Raw genomic sequence first — 19,404 nt, forward strand, 5'->3', positions numbered from 1 at the left:
ACGAATCTCCATCATTTCAAAGTAATTACAAAAAATTCAACTAATTATGTATCTTCCTTGGATGTATCGGAAGCTAATTATGTATCTTTATAAGTCCAAAATCGAAAAAAATATATCGAGAGCTAATTATGTATATTTACAAAGAAAAAAAAAGTATTTTCATTTGATGTATCAGAAGTTAATTATGTATCTCGATAGATCCAAAATCGAGATTTTCAGTAATTATGTAAAATATTAAAAAATTTTATAATTAAATTTCAAACTATCAGAATTTATAGTGTCTCCCCAAATATATGCCTTGTGGGAAAAATGGGTATTTGTGTGAATATTATACAACCCCTTCGAGTATTTGTGTTGAGAATTCGGATTTGTTACACAGAACCTAATAATGTTCAACGCAAACTCGGATATGGGCCTCAAAATTGTTTGCCAACTGTTTTGAAATATCCCATCTTGAACGTAAGTGTTAGATCACTTATGATCGATGGGCAACATATCTAAGTCCTATATTTTGCCTCTAAGACAAAATTCCTGGTCCATTCAGCAGGTTAAGTGTCCTAAAATATCCTGAACATTTGTCTCATATATAAGTTAAAATATAGGAAAAATAACATAAACATATACCTTAACTTACCATAGTTGCACGAATCTCCATCATTTCAAAGTAATTACAAAAAATTCAACTAATTATGTATCTTCCTTGGATGTATCGGAAGCTAATTATGTATCTTTATAAGTCCAAAATCGAAAAAAATATATCGAGAGCTAATTATGTATATTTACAAAGAAAAAAAAAAGTATTTTCATTTGATGTATCAGAAGTTAATTATGTATCTCGATAGATCCAAAATCGAGATTTTCAGTAATTATGTAAAATATTAAAAAATTTTATAATTAAATTTCAAACTATCAGAATTTATAGTGTCTCCCCAAATATATGCCTTGTGGGAAAAATGGGTATTTGTGTGAATATTATACAACCCCTTCGAGTATTTGTGTTGAGAATTCGGATTTGTTACACAGAACCTAATAATGTTCAACGCAAACTCGGATATGGGCCTCAAAATTGTTTGCCCTTTAGAAAAAACTCGGGTTATCTTTATTGGGCCTCTGTTGTGTCAGCATTAACACTTCCAACAACTTTTTTTCCTTCCACATGGTTAAAGCAATTAAAAAGTAGTACTCTATTCATTTCATAATAAATGAATTATTAAAATATTTTTGATGTTTTAAAATAAGTGAATTATTTTTTTTAAATTTACCTTTGAGGATTTGACAATCAAGGGGCCCATCAACTGAAAAAGAATAAAATAAATATAATTTTGTACTTTAAATAAGAGTAAAAATAAAAAATTATGTTAAATTTATGTCATTTTTTTTCTTAATCTATATGTCAAAGTCAAATAATCTATTTATTATGAAACGGGCAGTAATAATTGTGTCGTTATAATAGGCATTATCCCTTAACAATTAGCAAGGGGGTTTTTAAATGGGATCTTAACATTTAAGGAATTACCTTTCCACATTTCTGAGTTTCTCATCATCTTCTCGGGTTAATCATTTCTGCAATTAACCGACCCGCCGAAAAACCCTAACCCATTACATGAATCTCAATCCCAATTCAATTCAATATGATCCCATCCACTTTCTCTGCTCACCCACCTTCCATGGCGTCCAGCTCCCCTTTCTCTCCTCCGCCGTCCGCCGCGGGGGAGGGCGACTTCAATTACGACGTCGCTTGGTATGGTAACATCCAGTACCTTCTCAATATCTCCGCCGTCGGAGCTTTAACTTGCCTCCTTATCTTCATTTTCGGTAAGCTTCGAAGCGACCACCGTCGCATGCCGGGGCCCACTGCTATTGCCTCCAAGCTCCTCGCTGCCTGGCACGCCACTGGCGTTGAAATCGCCCGACACTGCGGCGCCGATGCAGCACAATATCTTCTTATTGAGGGCGGGAGCTCTGCGTTGCTATTATTACTGGCAATTCTTGCTCTTGCTGTTATGCTGCCGTTGAATATTTATGCTGGTAAAGCTCCTATGGCTGATCAGTTTTCGAAGACCACGATAAATCATATAGAAAAAGGTTCTGCTTTGCTCTGGATTCACTTTATATTTGTTGTTATTGTTGTTGTTTTGGTACATTATGGTATAACTGAAATACAAGAAAGGTTGAAAATTACTAGGCTTAGAGATGGATATGGAAATCCAAGTAGTCCTGGTACGAATGCCAGTGCGATTTTTACTATTATGGTGCAGGGTGTGCCTAAAACCTTAGGTTTTGATAAGACACCTTTGGTGGATTATTTTCAGCATAAATATCCGGGGAAGGTGTATAGAGTAGTTGTGCCTATGGATTTGTGTGCTTTGGATGATTTAGCTACAGAGTTGGTGAAGGTTCGGGAAGATATTTCTAAATTAGTGGCGAGAATTGAGTCACGGGGTTATTTGAATGAGGGTGAGGAAGATGAGGACGATATTGATAGTGTGAATGGGAGGGGTTTGTTAGAGCGACTGTGTTTTCTGTGGAGAAAAGTCAAGGATACGTGGTATCGTGTTATGGACCAATTGGGTTTCTCGGATGAAGAGAAATTGAGAAAATTGCAAGAGTTAAGAGCTGATTTGGAGATGGAAATGGCATCTTATAAAGAAGGTCGAGCAAGAGGTGCTGGTGTAGCTTTTGTGGTATTTAAGGATGTCTTTACTGCTAATAAGGCTGTCCAGGACCTCCGAAATGAGAAGAGGAGGCGATATGGTCGATTCTTTTCAGTCATTGAGTTGCAACTACAGAGAAATCAGTGGAAAGTAGAGAGAGCTCCTTTAGCTACTGACATATACTGGAACCACCTGGGATCAACAAAGTTTTCTTTAAGGTTACGCAGAGTGTTGGTGAACACATGCCTACTGTTGATGCTGTTATTCTGCAGTTCTCCACTCGCTGTGATTAGTGCCATTCAAAGCGCAGGGCGGATAATTAATGCTGAAGCAATGGACCATGCTCAGATGTGGCTGAATTGGGTGCAGGGATCGAGCTGGCTAGCAACAATAATATTTCAATTTTTGCCTAATGTTCTGATTTTTGTGAGCATGTACATTGTTGTCCCTTCAGTTCTTTCTTATCTTTCAAAATTTGAACGGCATCTTACTGTATCTGGCGAGCAAAGGGCTGCGCTACTGAAAATGGTTTGCTTCTTTCTTGTAAATCTCATTCTCCTTAGGGCTTTGGTCGAATCATCTCTTGAGGGTGCGCTCTTAAGTATGGGCCGCTGTTATTTGGATGGAGAAGATTGCAAAAAGATCGAGCAGTACATGACCGCTTCCTTTTTGACAAGGACATGTCTTTCATCTCTTGCATTTTTAATTACAAGCAGTTTCTTGGGTATATCTTTTGATTTGTTAACGCCAATTCCTTGGATTAAGAAGCAGCTTCAAAAGTTCCGAAAAAATGACATGCTTCAGCTGGTACCAGAAAGGATCGAGGACTATCCATTGGAAAATCAAGACATTGATAGTTTGCAGAGGCCTCTGATTCATGAAAGGAGTTCAACTGTGGTTGCTGACAACAATGGATTTTTAAATGATGCCTCTCCAAATGAAGTTGATTTCCCAGGACAAGATTTGTCTGAATACCCTCCAGTCAGCCGAACCTCACCAGTTCCAAAGCCAAAGTTCGACTTTGCGCAATATTATGCCTTCAATCTGACGATATTTGCCTTGACCCTGATATATTGTTCGTTTGCTCCTCTTGTGGTTCCTGTCGGTGCAGTTTACTTTGGGTACAGGTATGTGGTTGACAAGTACAATTTCCTGTTTGTATACAGAGTGCGAGGTTTCCCTGCTGGTAATGATGGGAGGTTGATGGATACTGTATTATCTATCATGAGGTTTTGCGTTGACTTGTTCCTCCTTGCAATGCTACTTTTTTTCTCTGTACGAGGAGACTCAACTAAGCTTCAAGCCATATTCACACTTGGGTTGTTAGTGATGTATAAAATTTTGCCCTCTGATAATGATGCTTTTCAGCCAGCTTTGTTACAAGGCATACAGACTGTCGACAACATTATCGAAGGGCTGACTGATTATGAGGTTTTCTCACAACCTACGTTTGACTGGGATACATATAATTCATGAATTGTGAATAAAACCAATGATTTGTGTTGAGATTTGTATATATTCTTATTTGTGATTGGATGTGTTTCTGCATCTATCATATCTCTCCTCTTTTCTTGGTTCGTCCTTTGGGTGGGACGTTTATTTGGAAACAGATACTTGGCTTAGGATCACTAGAGAACATATTATAGTGTCTTACCTGGTTCCACTGTATTAGTAGTCTGTAACTTTAGGATCAGGTCGTGTCTATATTATTGTGTCTGACGACAGGATACGTCCAATTTATCTTAGTGTGAGATTATAAATTAAGTGTTCTCACTGCCATTCTGTATCCATAATACAGCTTTGACAGATCAAGTTTTGACCAATCTACTGAGTGAATAGATGTTTACCCAACATCTGCTCAAGTTACTTTAGCATCGTTTCGTGTTTGGTTCATTCACGGGGGGGAGAAACAACATATACCTTTGGCTTTCTCAAAGGACTAGAATTTTCAGTTTTTAATCTGTTCATTGTACCAGCAAATTGATGTTGCCCTGTTTGTTTGTCTTCACATTGCAGCATTGCAGGATATGCCATTTCATACTTGTCGCAACAGCTGTAGTGTGTTTTTTTAGGTTAAAACTATTGCTTTACAACAAAGAAGATTAGTTTTAAAAACAAGTTTCTTGGAGAAGTTTTTGATGTTTCCTCGTGCGTTCACGTTCTCATATAATTGTTCTCCAGGTAGGTCAATCATATGCCAAAAAAGTTGTTAATATATTGGTTTGATGAAACCCTAAGGGCTCTTTGATACAAATTTGTATTTTTTGGGGAATTTGTTCCAGAAGTCTATATGACTAATTCATATTTATTGCCTTGACACCTAAATGAGTTTTCGTTCATCCATGAACTGAAGGAAAGCGAGTAAGTATGCTAATTCCTCACAGCAGAATCAGCTCTTATCGTAAGTTCTTTTTTGAATTAATGAAATTCATCGTATCATCGACTTGAGAGAGGAAAAAAAAAAAAAGGAAGAATGCATATATATATAAAATGTTTGAATGAACGAATCAAGTCAAATTGTTTATAGCCAAAATATAGATCATGTCCCAATCCGTCGATTGTTTATTTGGTTAAATATGCTTTTGTGTATCAGAAACATGACTCACTCAAAACCACTTCCCAAACATTTTTTTTTTAAAAAAGGTATTTTATTTTAAAAATTGGATTAAGAAAAATTGTGTGGATTCATTTATTTTTTTCAAATTTATTTCGTGGGCCCATAGGAAACATTAGTTTGCAATTTAGGTTCTGTCAAGTGGTGGTGAGCCTTTCTAAATTATATCACTTGACCAAGTCGTGATTGTTGGACAAGTGTCATATAGCTTATCTAAGTTTGACAATTCCACTTGTATGATTAAGGAAGTTCAATTTTCCGAAAACATAAAGCAGAGAATTGAGTTAAAATTAGAAATTATGAATGCAGTAAGTCTTGGGAAACCTAAATACTTGGATCAAATGAGAAATGTGAGAAGGAATAGGAAAAATAAAGTCTAGTCAAAAGACCTTACCCTACGTAAAATGTTGGCCAAGCAATTCGTTGCCTCATTCAACCTTTGAGTATAACCAACAAACTTTGTACAAACAAGCCCACTACACTTAACTAATCACTATTTTATCTCTCTCTTTCTCCTCTTGTTTGAGACAAAAACATGTGGCCCATGTTAACTTAGGGTAATAACAACACGTGTGATTAACGTTTTCCACAATAGTATAAATAAGCAGGACCAGTTACAGAAAATGTCACAAGTGATCGTACTTGTGACATTTAATTAGTAGAACAAATGCACTTTTCTATGTTAATTAATTAGAGAGAAACAAATTAAGAGAGACAGATGTATCATTCTTCAGTGAACAACATTTTTGTTGAGGACAAAAATCATGTATCACCTATTTGCCCTAAGCCTAGAAAACTTGGATCCAATACTCTTCCTGAATTCCTCAAATCCATAAATTCCAATGATAACAGGTACTAACTCCCAATTTTCACACTTTTATTTTATATATTTTTATCAAATGAGATGTCTTGAGTAATAACATTTGGAAACTTCACTTGATCAGCCAGAAGAATTTAGATGGAAGAAGTGGGATTCTCAACATTGTTGCTGAAAAGGTTGGTTATCTAAAGACTTTTAAATCTTGTATTTGCCTCTACGACAGCAGGAAAACCAAATAGTTCGTAGTATGTATATATGCAAAGTAGCTTTTGATCTATAAACGCGATATGATTTCACTACATAAAATATGAGACGCATAACTAGCTCCTTCACTATCCTATTATACTTTTCTTAATTAATTTAACATTTTTTTTTTCCAATGCAGACAAAAGATGGAAGAAATTCACCATCATGTTACTCAGGGTCTCCTCCTGGGAGAACAAGTAATCCTTTGGTGCAGGATGTACAATTTATTAAGCAGATGGAACATTTTTCACCTTTAACAAGAACTAATTTGTCTGATAAATTTGGTTATACCTCTGTCTCTCCAGCTTGAGAAAATACACAAACATCACAAAAATTTTCTTTTCCACAATTTTGTTTAATTTAACAAGGAGAATGTTAAGATGTAGGAAATTAGGTCCAGATCCCTTTTTGAGGGAATTACTTTTTTTTTCTTTTTGTGTGGGTACTGTTAGATTGTGAGGTGAGCAAACGTTTATGTAAATATTAGTAGTACGATTTTTTTTTATTAGTATAGTACGTGTTAACTTTGAAAGTGACTAGCACTTAAGATAATTCCCTATTGTCAATTCAGTGACAAGTTGTTTGGATTTTGGACCCGTAAATGTTTACGTATTTGAGCAAATAATGCCTCGAGTTCTTTTCTTCTTTTTGTACCAAATACTTGTGCATTATCTGAAATTTTGTTTAGAATGGAGAATTCAAGACAAAGTTATATAGTATATGTTTTTCGTTTTCTTTTTAGCTTTTGAGAAAGAAAATCAAATTTAATTATGTTTAAACAACATTTCTGGCGTAATTTTATAGGTAGCCTTACCTCTGTAATAGGCCCGGCTCAACTAAAACATAATTTTGTAGAATAAAATCATCATACGATAATGAAAGCAAAGGAAATCAGAGATGGTTATCCATCGGCAGTATGGAAATAAAAAGGATTGCCTAACACCCATTAAGATTTTATAAGAAATAGATCGAAGAGCAAAGTTCTTATTTGCTAAAAGCCTAAATGAAAATGGAGTTGGGGTGGGGGGAGACAAATGAAGATATCACAAACACAATTGAGTTGTCAATAAAATCAGTAGGAATCTAAATTCTTTTTTTCTTACTTATTTTGTAATGAAAACAAAAATAATAAAGAAACATAAAGAAATGAGCTTTCTGACTTGGATGTCAACTCTTACAAGCAGATCAATTATTTCCCTCGAGCTAGCGTGGCCATCTAAATTTAAGTAGCAGCTTGACTATAAAAATTACTTTAATTACTTTTTTTTTTTTGGAGTTGTAGTTGAATTGAAGATGAAGTTGGAGTTGGAGTTGTGTTTTATCATGTTTTTTAAATTTTTTTTTTTTTTAACTTTTTAAAAATATTTTTTAAATATAATTTTATGCCCTCAACTTTTAAAAATTATCAAAATCACCCAACTACTAATTTACCTACTAACACACAACCAAATGTTGAGAAAATGATTTATATGTCTTCAATTGATAAAATAATTAACAGCAAACTAATTATTATGATTGTTATTCTTCTAAAATTTGAATAAAAATATCACAAATACGAGCTAAATAAGTTTATCTAACCACAATCAATTAAATAGAGAAAAATATATTTTGATAAATATGATTGATAGATATAAATATATTTTAGATATTCTTAAATTTGTTGATGAAAATTCTTAATTATTTTCACTTGAATTAATTATTTTATTGAATTTGAACTTTTTAAAAAATTACGAAATTTAGTTAATAAAAGGAGTTTGTGTAAAAATTTAAAGATTGAGGTTATATGTAATAATAATGAAAGTTGAAATTGGAAGTGAAAAAAGGAGAATCCATTTCAAAATTTTAATGACCAAACACCATAATTTTTAACTCAAAACTTTTTTTTTAAGAAAATAAAAAAAATATTTATGATCAAACGAATCCTTAATTTTAAGATGTAAGTAAACGTGTCAGTTGGAATAGATAACAAAAGAACACACTACTAGTATATACTAGTAAATTATTTTCAAACAAGTTTATAAAGTTGAAGAATATTTTAATATTCATGCCCCCCACATGAAAAGAAGAAACAAAAAAGGAGCCGCTTAAAGGTGTTTGTCTCGTCCTTTGTCATGTACATACAAATATTATACATTTCATTAAAACACTTTAAAACCAGTCTGCCAGCTTATTATTAAATTTACCAACAAAACTGACACACACACACACACAAAAAGAGCAATGTCACATAATTACCGCTGAGTAGAGAAAATATGTTAGGATTTTTAATTCTTGTCATTTAAATGAATCGGTCTTTGTTCTTTTAACAACCACCGAATGATAAGACGTTCCGTAAGCAATTCCTAAACTCATGTCCTCGGAGATATCCATTACAACATCCTGTGTCGATTATAACGAATATAAATTTGTGTCTAGTGAATGATAGGTTATTCAGAAATTAATATCACGTCGAAAATAACTTCTGAAATATTATGATGGTATAGAAGTATTTAACTTATGTTTCAAGAATTTGTTTTTATCATTACAAGCGGTAAAAAAAATTTAATAACCGGAGCAAAATATGACAAATGGGAAAATGATCACTAGATTATCATGATTTGGTGATTGATAAAACGCCAAATCCATCAAACAATGAAGAAAGTAAAAATTTTCTCAACCCCTGGCCCTCCATTTTCTTGAACTACAACCCAACATTCCTCCCTATCAACTGTCAAAATTAACTCTCTTTTTCCTTTTCTTGACTCTCCTTCTGGTATACCTAACCCAATAAATTTGCAGTGCCATTACACTTCAAGATCTGAGTTTCTAAGCAAAAAGAAATTAAAAATGTCATCTTTTGTTAGTTTGTTTCTAACAATGTTCTTGATTTTCCCATTTGGACAATGTAATGGCCGTGTTTTCACATTTGAAATGCACCATCGTTTCTCTGAAACTGTCAAGAAATGGTCATTGCAGAAAGTTGCGGGTCCACTTCAAGATTGGCCAGCCAAGGGAAGTTTACAGTATTATATACATTTGGCTAACCATGATCGGTTGCTACATGGAAGGAGGCTTTTCAAATTTGATGGACGACTTACTTTCTCTGATGGCAATTCTACTTTCCGGATCAGCTCTCTTGGATTGTAAAGACCCAAAACCCTCTTTGATTTTGAAGTTTCTTGCTTTTGTGATTGAAGGATTCTTGAATTTGTTTTTGGGGATTTTGTAGCTTGCATTACACTACGGTGACTTTGGGGACACCTGGATTGAAGTTTCTTGTGGCTCTTGATACTGGGAGTGATTTATTTTGGGTGCCTTGTGAATGTGGCAGATGTGCTTCTACTGATGATCCTACACTTTACAGCTCTGTATGTTTTACTTTCCCCCCCTTTTCTTTTTGGGTATCTTCATGTTGTTGTTACTGTTTCCATATTAGTTGCTATGTTTTCGTCACTGTCGTTTTTCCTTTCTGTTGTACTGAGTCAAGGGTCCTTCCCCAGACCGCCCTTGTGGGAATTCACTGGGTATGTTGTTGTTGTTATTATATTGGTATGAAATGAATGAGTGAAAAATTTGTGCTGTAACATAAAGGATTAGCTAAAAAGTGCCTTTGACAGCTAGACCATTTTGTTGCATCCATGAATTCTATGCTATTTAGGCACAAGGTGTGAGGAGCTTATAAACTTCATAAGAGTTTCCTTTTGACAAAAGTAAATGATGACCTCCATTTTCACGTGAGAAGTGAAAGCAACTGATTCATTTACAAACCTGCAATAGTATCCACAAAATTCTGTGCCTTTAGGAAAGTGGCATGCCATGACTCCTGAATGTAGTTAGATGTTCTGATAAGAAGTTGGTACGGTAAACTAGAAAATGACCACTTATACGAGTATACTAGTTATGGGTTCACATTTTTGGATTAGTTTGTGAAGCAGCCAAAGAGAATTTTATAACCAAAGTTTCACAAGAGTATGCACAATCATAGATTCCTGTATAGTTCACTTTTACATTATTCTCAACTGTGAAAAGATATCACTTTTATTACCTAGTTTTCCAGTTGGGGTTACCATTTTACTAATACATGTTTGATTCCATCATAGCCTTGCTCATCAAACTTTGTATGTTCATTTTGTCAGTTCCTCAGCCATGGTTTGATGGAATTGTCTTCCTCTAATATAAAGATGGCCTGGGAGGAGCATTAAATATACTGTTAACATTGATTTGCAAGATAAATTACAAGGGTGGTTAGACAGACTGTTGGAGAAATGAGATGCATTTCTTTTGTGGTTCTCTTATATTGTTTCCTTTTCACTCCTTCTAAAGTGGATTATATTTTTTGCTCCAGGATTTTGAGCTTAGCATATACAGCCTGAACAGATCGTTAACTAGCAAGAAGGTCACCTGCAGTGATAGCTTGTGTGCAGAGCACAGTAATTGCCTTGGTGTAGATAATCACTGCCCTTATTCAGTATCCTATGTCTCCTCAGAAACTTCAACTTCAGGAATTTTGGTGGATGATATTTTGCACTTGAGAACAGAAGACAATGAGGAAAAATTTGTACAGGCACGTGTGATCTTTGGGTAAGCATCCTGAACCTCCTTTATCTAATTGATGTTAAGTTGTTTGGGCATTGGGTTGATCCCTGGCAGTGTATTTTTAACTGCTAGATGTGTTGTATGGAAAGATCATTTTGGATAACTGGTTAACTGCGGAGTTCTTCTGCTTCAGCCCAAGTTCTCAAATTCATTCTCTGATACATGCCAATTTCAAGTGTGCAGTTGTGGACAGGAGCAAACTGGTTCTTTTCTAGATGTTGCAGCACCGAATGGTTTATTTGGGCTTGGTCTAGAGAAGATATCAGTCCCTAGTATTCTGTCTCGGGAAGGTTTTATGGCAGATTCCTTCTCCATGTGCTTTGGTCGTGATGGGGCAGGACGGATTAGTTTTGGAGACAAGGGTAGCATTGACCAGGAAGAGACCCCCTTTAATATAAACCCATTACAGTAAGTCGTAATCACACAATTAAACACCGCGTCCATTTATTTTTGTCTGCTCCGTCCAAATCTTTTAGATTCACTTAATCATATGCTCTTGTGGTAAACATTTTGCAGCCCAACATACAACGTTTCTGTAGATCAAATACGTGTTGGAACAACTCTGATTGATTCTGGTTTTACAGCACTTTTTGATAGCGGAACCTCCTTTACATATCTTGCAGACCTATCCTATACAAAGCTTTCAGAGAGTGTAAGAACCCTTTTCCGATGGTATTTATTTGTATACATTCTTAGACAATGTTTAAGATTCAAACCTCTTCTCCTCAATAGTTCCATTCTCAAGTACGAGACAAACGGCGCCCACCTGATCCGAGGATCCCTTTTGAATATTGTTATGATATGAGGTAATATATGCTAATACACACAAGTGTGTATGTATATATACACTCCCCTATTCTTTCAACCATTTATTATTTATTGATTTTTCGCTTTAATCATTTTATGATTTGTATTGGACAGTCCTGATGCAAATACTAGCTTGATTCCTAGTTTAAGCCTAACTATGAATGGGGGAGGACAACTTCTTGTTATTGATCCAATTATTGTCATATCCATGCAGGTACTATCTTTCAGCTATTATGCACAGTATTTTCTTTGTAATTTCTGTTATTGCCTTTCCTGTATATGTACTAAATACTTTTTCCTATGCAGAACCAACTCAGGTATTGCCTGGCCATTGTTAAGAGTCAAGATCTTAATATAATTGGACGTAAGTCTTCCTAAGTGCAACAATGTTTTTGTATTTTCTATTTCCATTGAATTGAACTGAAGCTTCATGCAACATGGTAAGGAAGTATATGTCTATACTGCGGCATGTAACAAAAGGAGAGGTGTATTGTAAACTCTAAGCGAACAACATAGTTTACGTGGAAAAGTTGATTACACTTTTTGCATTAAAGACTTAGGTTTAGTGGTCCCAAAAATTGACTGGAGGAATATGACTTGGCTAATTTAGCCAGGATATACTATACGTTAAAACTTGCTTTAAAACAACAACAACAACAAACCAGTGTATTCCCACATAGTGAGGTCTGGGAAGGGTAAGATGTACGCAGTCCATACCTCTACCTCTAAAGAAGTAGAAAGACGGTAAAACTTGCTTTAAAAAATATGTTAAAATAAACCTTGGTTCTAATCAACTCCGAAAGTTAGCATGAGGATTGTCCAAGACAATATAAGGAGAGGTGAGGATTGGCCTAGATCATATAAGGAGACAACAGCTTATACTCTCAACAAATGTGGGAATCTCAAACACACACAATCTCCCTTCCATCTACCACGTCAAGCATTGTAAGTTTGGAGCGCTGAATAATATAACATGGGGGTGTAACATTGGATAACCCAAAAATAGTGGTGTTAGTGACAAAAGCCGTTTTGGCTTTAATTCCCTGAAATTAAGTGGTTTCCTCTTTATGTTAGGCTTATGATTAGAATAGAATAGTACTTTAACCTTTTGGTAGCATAAAGAGTCCCAAACCCTGTGAAGTTGATGCTTCAAGTAATAAAGACTCAAGCAATAAAACCACTAGAGCTAATCTGAGCACTCTAAAAGGTTAGGTTGTATATCACTGATCATTTCCAAATTGTGATATCTGACTGTTATTTCTCTTACTGGTCCTTTTTCAGAGAACTTCATGACTGGATACCGCTTTGTATTTGATCGAGAAAAAATAATCCTCGGTTGGAAGAAGTTTGATTGTGAGTATTGTTTTCTCCAGTAACTTAAATATGGAAAAAATAGTAGTTTTTTCATACTTCTGATTTGGATTTGTGGCCTTCATGCAGGTTATGACATTGAGAAAATAGATGATTTCCCATCACAAACCGTTAATACCACCCATGTGCCACCTGCTGTTGCTGTTGTGCCTGGAAATGATAATGCTGAAAAACCAGATGAAAGGACCACAAATACTCATCAAAGTTCTTTTGCATCATCTGTTTATCAGACATCTTATTTGAACCTCATAAATTGCTTCCTAGCATCTCTGGTACTGCTACTTTTATAATAGCGCTACCATATGCTCATTCTCACACTGGGGATTCAGCTATGCATCTTAGGACTTAGCATATAGTGCAGATATCAACCTTGCAGAGCTCCATATAATGTAAATTCACGTAGGAAAGTTAATTCTTTTTCCGAGCCAAACCTTATTTTTTATATGTAGCTAAGACATATCATCATGGTAGTTTATGTACATTGTGATTGTGATAGAACAGTCTGTGTATAGAGCCAACATATTTCAGAATCACAGCTGCAATGACAGTTAGCTATGCGCCCGCCCCTCTAGCTCAGCCCTTGCTGGGATGTAAATTATGAGTCTTGTACGCGCCATTTCCTCATATACTAGATTGCGTTTGTGTAGTATATATACACTCTCCTCCTCTTCCTTCAAACTCAGAATTCGTTATGCTTTGAAGTTTTGGATTAGGTTTCTTACCATAATAAGGTTAGAAGGGTGGATGCTGATTTTTATATTCAAAGGTCCTTGTGATAGTTTTCAGATGTCAACAAGCTGTTAGATCTGCATTTCAAAAGTCCTTAAGGCCACAGCAAACTAGTTTATTTGCCTCCCTATATAGTTATGTCATAGGCAGAGGGCCAGAGACCTTATTATGGCCAATGCATTTGACTCATCTCTCTTTGGATAGTTTTATCATCTTGCAAATATGATTAGGGAGTAAAGTCATGCAAAACTCCCTCAAATCAAGGATCAAAGTGTAACTTTTTGTATTAAAAGATGAATAAAATGCATTTTTTTATTCTAAAAAAATATTAGTGGAAGTCTGATAAAGTAAGTAGGCAAAAGGTTGGTTTCAAGATTAAGAAAAAAGAGTGGAAGAATGAAATCAGGACCACCTAATTTGTACTTGCAACCTTTTCTTCTCTTATTTGTTTTTTTGGTGGTTGTCGTTTTTCATGCCACCACCAAGTTTCTTTTTAACACATTTTGTTTCTTCTCTTATTTGTTTTTTTGGTTGTTGTCGTTTTTCATGCCACCACCAAGTTTCTTTTTAACACATTTGTTGAGGACGAGTAGAAATACTGGAGGGAGGTGATTAAATATGACTTGGAGCAGCTTCAGCTTACTGAGGACATGATCCTAGAGAGGACGGTGTGGAGGTCGCAGGTAAGGGTAGAAGGCTAGTGTGAGTGTGTGGGTTGTGGCAAGCAGTATGCGAGTGTATGTTACTACTAGGTGGGTGTTCTATTTCTTATTTCTTAGTTCCTATTTTCTCTTTTCGTGTTGCCCTTATTTCTTTTATTTAGTATTTCTCTGATTTCTATTTTATTATTTCTTATTCCTTATTTCTGTTATGTCATTCATCTCCTTGTTTACTATTCTTTATATTGAGTCGGGGGTCTATCGAAAACAGTATCTCTACTTCTTTGAAGGTAGCGGTATGGATTGCGTACATCTTACCCTTCCCGGACCCCACTTTGTGAGAATATACTGTGTTTGGTCAGTTGCCTATTGGAATATTTTGTTGTTACGTTGTCTTCTATAAAATAGAGTTTTGATCCTTCTGCTCTTTGATTCTCCGCTGACTTACTTTGGTCAATTTTTTTTAAAACTTCATAAAATAATGAAAGTTAAGGTGTATATTTATGTTATTTTTCCCAAATATAACACTTGAGAAGAAAACTGCGGATATATAGAGGTTGATTTTAATAGAATATCTCTTTCTTATATAGCTCGATATTGAGCAAAGAATACCCTTTTTTTTCCTAAACAATTAAAGCTATGACTTTTAAAATGTCAATTACTAATATATATTCTCACACTTAAAAAATTTTATTGGTCATTTGCTTTTACAAAATTAATCTAGCATGCTCTTCTCAGACGAGGGTGACCTCCCAAGTCTTCAACTCATCAAGATGTTTTGTTACAATCTTAAAATAAATAAGCAGTATATTAATAGAATAAATATTTAGATGCGGTGTACACTTTAACATACTGTCACTTCAACATTATGTTATATAATAGATTAATTCCATTAATTGGTACAAGTCTTGCCAGAAAAACATTCATTCGAGCTTGGTCCAGAAAAAAGAATAAAATCGAACAATATTTTTTGCACTTAATTTTAGGGAACCAAGCCGCATAATCCTGTTTACATAGATCCCAATTCTCTAATTAGAAGTTAATTATATGCAGTGCTGGCCTTTTTTTACATAAAAAATCATGTCATTGAAAAGATAGTTACAAGTAACTTTATTTAATACTAACATTAATTCATAACTGATAGTAATTGATAATCTAGAATAAATGGTAAGTAGCATGTAATTCTAACAAATTAAATTACACTAACGAGATAAAGAATCTTTACACTATTATTGTGCTTCTATAATTAAAAGAAAAGGGAAAAATGTGCGAAAAGTACATGTACTTGCGCATTCTGAACTTTGCGGAGTCTTATGACCCCCTAAACTATTTTTTATCGTATTTAACTGGCATATATTTGCCCCTTATCAAACATTTTTTCCTTAGGCACTCAATGTGCGTGAAATACATGCAGTGGTCCAAGTGTCAAATTTATGTCAGTTAAATACGGTAAAAAATAGTATACGGGGTCATAGAGACCCCACAAAGTTCAAAATGCGTAACTGCAAATTTCTCCAAAGCATAGATATTTTTAAGCTATCTTTTTCCCTAATTAAAATCCCTATATGTATGTTGTTGAATTCATTTTGTTCAGCCATGTTTGTTCCGTACCATTCTGGAAGTAGGAAATGTTAGATAGATGATGCTAGAAAAATTTGGTGGTTGTTGTTTACTTTCTCTACTTGATTGGTACTTTATGTGGGGGGTGTGGGTGTGGGTGTGGGGTGGTGGTGGGGGTGGTGGGGGTGTTTCTCTTATTCAATGCACCATGATTGGTGGTTTTAGGACAAAAAATTAGAGGATACACTATGACCAATTCATTCATGAGATATTAATGACCAAAAAAACACGTCTTCTTGTAAGTTGGTAACCCTTGACTTTGAATATTTTACACAAGAACGAAGAATATAATTCCATCTGATTAGAAATGTTAATCTCCAACTATACAATAATCTTTTCGGAAGGGAGCTTTAAATACTTGATAAAGTTGTTGTCGTGTAATAACCAGGAGGTCATGGATTCGAACCTTGAAATGTAAGTAAGACTGCATACAATACATCCTTGTGGCGGATACCCTTTCCCAAATCCCTCTGCATGATGAAAATTTTAGTGCACGAAATTATCCTTTTTTTTTTATACTATAATCTTGTCACACCATTTTTCTTGGCAGTTTTTAGTAAATGGATGTAACTTGAAAGTCCATTAATCAAAGTGTAGTCAAAGCATTAAAAAGAGTTGGCAACAATTTTCACAATATATTAGGAAGCTTCGAACTTATTGCAACGTGTTAGGCTTCTTCTAGACCCAAACGCTATCTTCGGATATAACTGCCCTATAAAATTAAAGTGTCGTTATATTTTTACTTTTATCAATTTAAATAAAATTGTGAGATAATTTATTATTTATATATCCGTTTTTTTTCTATATTTAGTATACTATTCACTTCTCCACCGTTTCATATTAATTGACCCCTATTGACTTGACACACCCATTAAAAAAATATTAATTAGGAGTTTATTTTATCAAATTAGTCTTATTAATTATGTTTTAAAAATATAAATTTGAGTAAATACAACTTATTTAGTCATTTAATGTAAAAGATGGTATTGAAAAAACATAATAAATCCTTTTTATGAAATAACAAGAATAATAAGGAGATTAAGAAGTCAAGGTATTCTTCCTTATCTTGATGTATTCATGAATATAAGCTTATATAGTTGTACAAAGTAAAAAGGATAGATACAGGGAATAACTAAAGAGTCATACGCTAATTACAAATGTAAAAGATAATTACAAAGAATCCTAGTAATGAAATAATTCTACTTTAACAGTCCCCCTCGAGCTGATGTCGGTGTGGAACATAGACGAAACTTGTTGAAATGAATAGAGAAAAGTTGTTGCCCAAGCGGTTTCGTCATGATATCTGCGATTTAATCAGCACCGAAAATGAAGTGAATTGAAAGCCTACCTAACTTGACTTGCTCCCGCACAAAGTGATAGTCTAATTCAATATGTTTGGTGCGGGCATGAAAAACAGGATTGGCACTCAAGTAAATTGCACCAATGTTATCACACCACATGATAGCAGAGATGGCGGATCGGAAGCCAAGTTCTCGAAGAAGAGAGCTTACCCACGCGATTTCAGCTGTGGCATTGGCCAGTGATTTATATTCACTCTCCGTTGAGGAACGGGCAACAATAGGTTGTTTCTTTGACGACCAAGAAATTAAATTGTTGCCAAGATACACTAGATATCCATTAGTGGAACACCGGTCATCAGGGCAGCCAGCCCAATCACTATCTGAAAAACATTGAAGCTGCAAGGTATTCTTGGAGATGAACAAACCAATGTTGGTTGTTGCACGAATATAGCGAAGTAGACGCTTCACTGCTTGCCAATGAACTTCTCTTGCACAATGCATAAATTGAGTTAATTTATTGACACTAAATGCAATGTCTGGGCGAGTCAAGGTCATGTATTGCAGGGAACCGACAATTTTATGATATTGCTCAGAATTTGACAACAGCTCATACATTATCTTGCTCAAGGTTGGGACCACTGCCATTGATGTGCTACACGACTTAGAATCCTGCATATTTGCCTCTTTCAGTAGATCAGCCGCATATTTATTTTGTGTCAACAACAGGCCATCTGAGACCCTTTTTACTTAAATTCCTAGAAAATAATTCAAGGTACCCAAGTCGCAAACATGAAATATTTTCTTAATTTTGGCGAAGAACCATGAAAACTTTGAGGAATCTGAACATGTAACAACTATGTCATCAACATAAATCAATACATAGATTTTTAATGTACCTTGAATAAGAATAAATAATAACGTGGCCGCCTTGGAGGAGTGAAAACCGAGACCCTCCAAAAAGTTTGACAAGCGTTGAAACCAAGCTCGAGGAGCTTGTTTCAAGCCATAAAGAAAGCGATGAAGTTGGCAGACATGGTCAGGCTTGGAAGAATCAACATACCCCTGCGGCTGTTCCATATATAATTCACTGTCTAAATGGCCATGTAAGAACGCATTAGAGATGTCAAGTTGATGAATGGGCCAATTATGAACTGTGGCAAGAGTAAGAACTGTTCGAACAGTGGTAAATTTGACTACGGGAGAAAAGATTTCAAGATAGTCAAAACCGGACTGTTGTGTGTAACCCTTAGCAACAAGACGCGCCTTGTAACGGTCTATTAAGCCATCTGCATTCCTCTTTATGCGAAAAATTCATTTGTTTCCAATTATATTTTTATTGCTAGGGCGAGGCACTAAACTCCATGTTTTTGTTTGATGTAAAGCATTCAATTCTTGCTGCACAGCGTCACGCCATTCCTGAAATTTCTTAGCTTGAAAAATGTTATTAGTTTCTACTAATAGATAATTTAGTTTGGTTAAGGCTATATTGACTTGGCGTTTTTGCATGGTGGTAGGGTGGAGTTGCATGTGATGGGTGCGAGGTGGTTCAGAATTTTGTTTTAAGAGAGAAACTGAAGAATCCACAGCTAATGATAATCCAGAAGCATTATTTGGATTGAAAATAAGAGACAGAGATGAATTTGAGATAGGTTTTCTAGTTAGTATTTGAGGGGATTGACATAAAGGTAAGGATCCAGGCAGTGGGTTAGGAAAATGAGAGAGATAGTTAAGAATCAACGGAGAGTAGATTCTCAACTATTTTGGGAACAAATAAAACATTTTTCAAGTAAAGAGATTTCGAAGGAGAATGTAGTGTTGCCACACTAGTGTGAGAGATTTGAAGCCCTTGACCATTACCTACATGAAGCTGATCTGAACCTGGATATTCATTAATGGCACTTAAACTTTGAAGGTCCGGAGTGATGTGGTAATTTGCAGCCGTATCTGAAAACCAGGTGATAGGCTGCATATTTGGTGAAGAGGGTGCAACAGCAGAATAATTAGCCAT

At 35.1% G+C, this 19,404-nt stretch overlaps 4 protein-coding genes across 4 annotated transcripts; 3 read left to right on the forward strand and 1 right to left on the reverse strand.

Annotated features, from left to right (window-relative positions):
* Positions 1-1,443: 1,443 nt before the first annotated feature.
* On the forward strand, positions 1,444-4,185 carry LOC107859818 (CSC1-like protein At4g35870). Its single transcript, XM_016704933.2, has one exon. It carries the CDS (start codon positions 1,632-1,634, stop codon positions 4,128-4,130), a length of 2,499 nt encoding a protein of 832 aa, XP_016560419.1. The 5' UTR covers positions 1,444-1,631; the 3' UTR covers positions 4,131-4,185.
* Positions 4,186-5,454: 1,269 nt separating this feature from the next.
* LOC107861306 lies at positions 5,455-6,977 on the forward strand. The gene is made up of 3 exons (XM_016706648.2): positions 5,455-6,120; positions 6,213-6,264; positions 6,474-6,977. The coding sequence occupies exons 1-3, from the start codon at positions 5,987-5,989 to the stop codon at positions 6,642-6,644; spliced, it is 357 nt and encodes a 118-aa protein (XP_016562134.1). The 5' UTR covers positions 5,455-5,986; the 3' UTR covers positions 6,645-6,977.
* A 1,729-nt stretch (positions 6,978-8,706) lies between these two features.
* On the forward strand, positions 8,707-13,736 carry LOC107859817 (aspartyl protease family protein 1). The gene is made up of 10 exons (XM_016704929.2): positions 8,707-9,456; positions 9,543-9,681; positions 10,659-10,894; positions 11,093-11,317; positions 11,426-11,561; positions 11,642-11,715; positions 11,831-11,930; positions 12,023-12,080; positions 12,998-13,069; positions 13,157-13,736. Exons 1-10 carry the CDS (start codon positions 9,161-9,163, stop codon positions 13,375-13,377), a joined length of 1,557 nt encoding a protein of 518 aa, XP_016560415.1. The 5' UTR covers positions 8,707-9,160; the 3' UTR covers positions 13,378-13,736.
* A 3,669-nt stretch (positions 13,737-17,405) lies between these two features.
* Positions 17,406-19,404, reverse strand: LOC107861305 (retrovirus-related Pol polyprotein from transposon RE1). Its single transcript, XM_047407841.1, has 3 exons — positions 19,254-19,404; positions 18,293-18,682; positions 17,406-18,034 (listed from the first exon to the last, which is right to left on the reverse strand). The coding sequence occupies exons 1-3, from the start codon at positions 19,402-19,404 to the stop codon at positions 17,406-17,408; spliced, it is 1,170 nt and encodes a 389-aa protein (XP_047263797.1).

Source organism: Capsicum annuum, chromosome 2 (genome assembly GCF_002878395.1).
Source record: "Capsicum annuum cultivar UCD-10X-F1 chromosome 2, UCD10Xv1.1, whole genome shotgun sequence".
In the NCBI taxonomy this organism is placed as follows: Eukaryota; Viridiplantae; Streptophyta; class Magnoliopsida; order Solanales; family Solanaceae; genus Capsicum; species Capsicum annuum.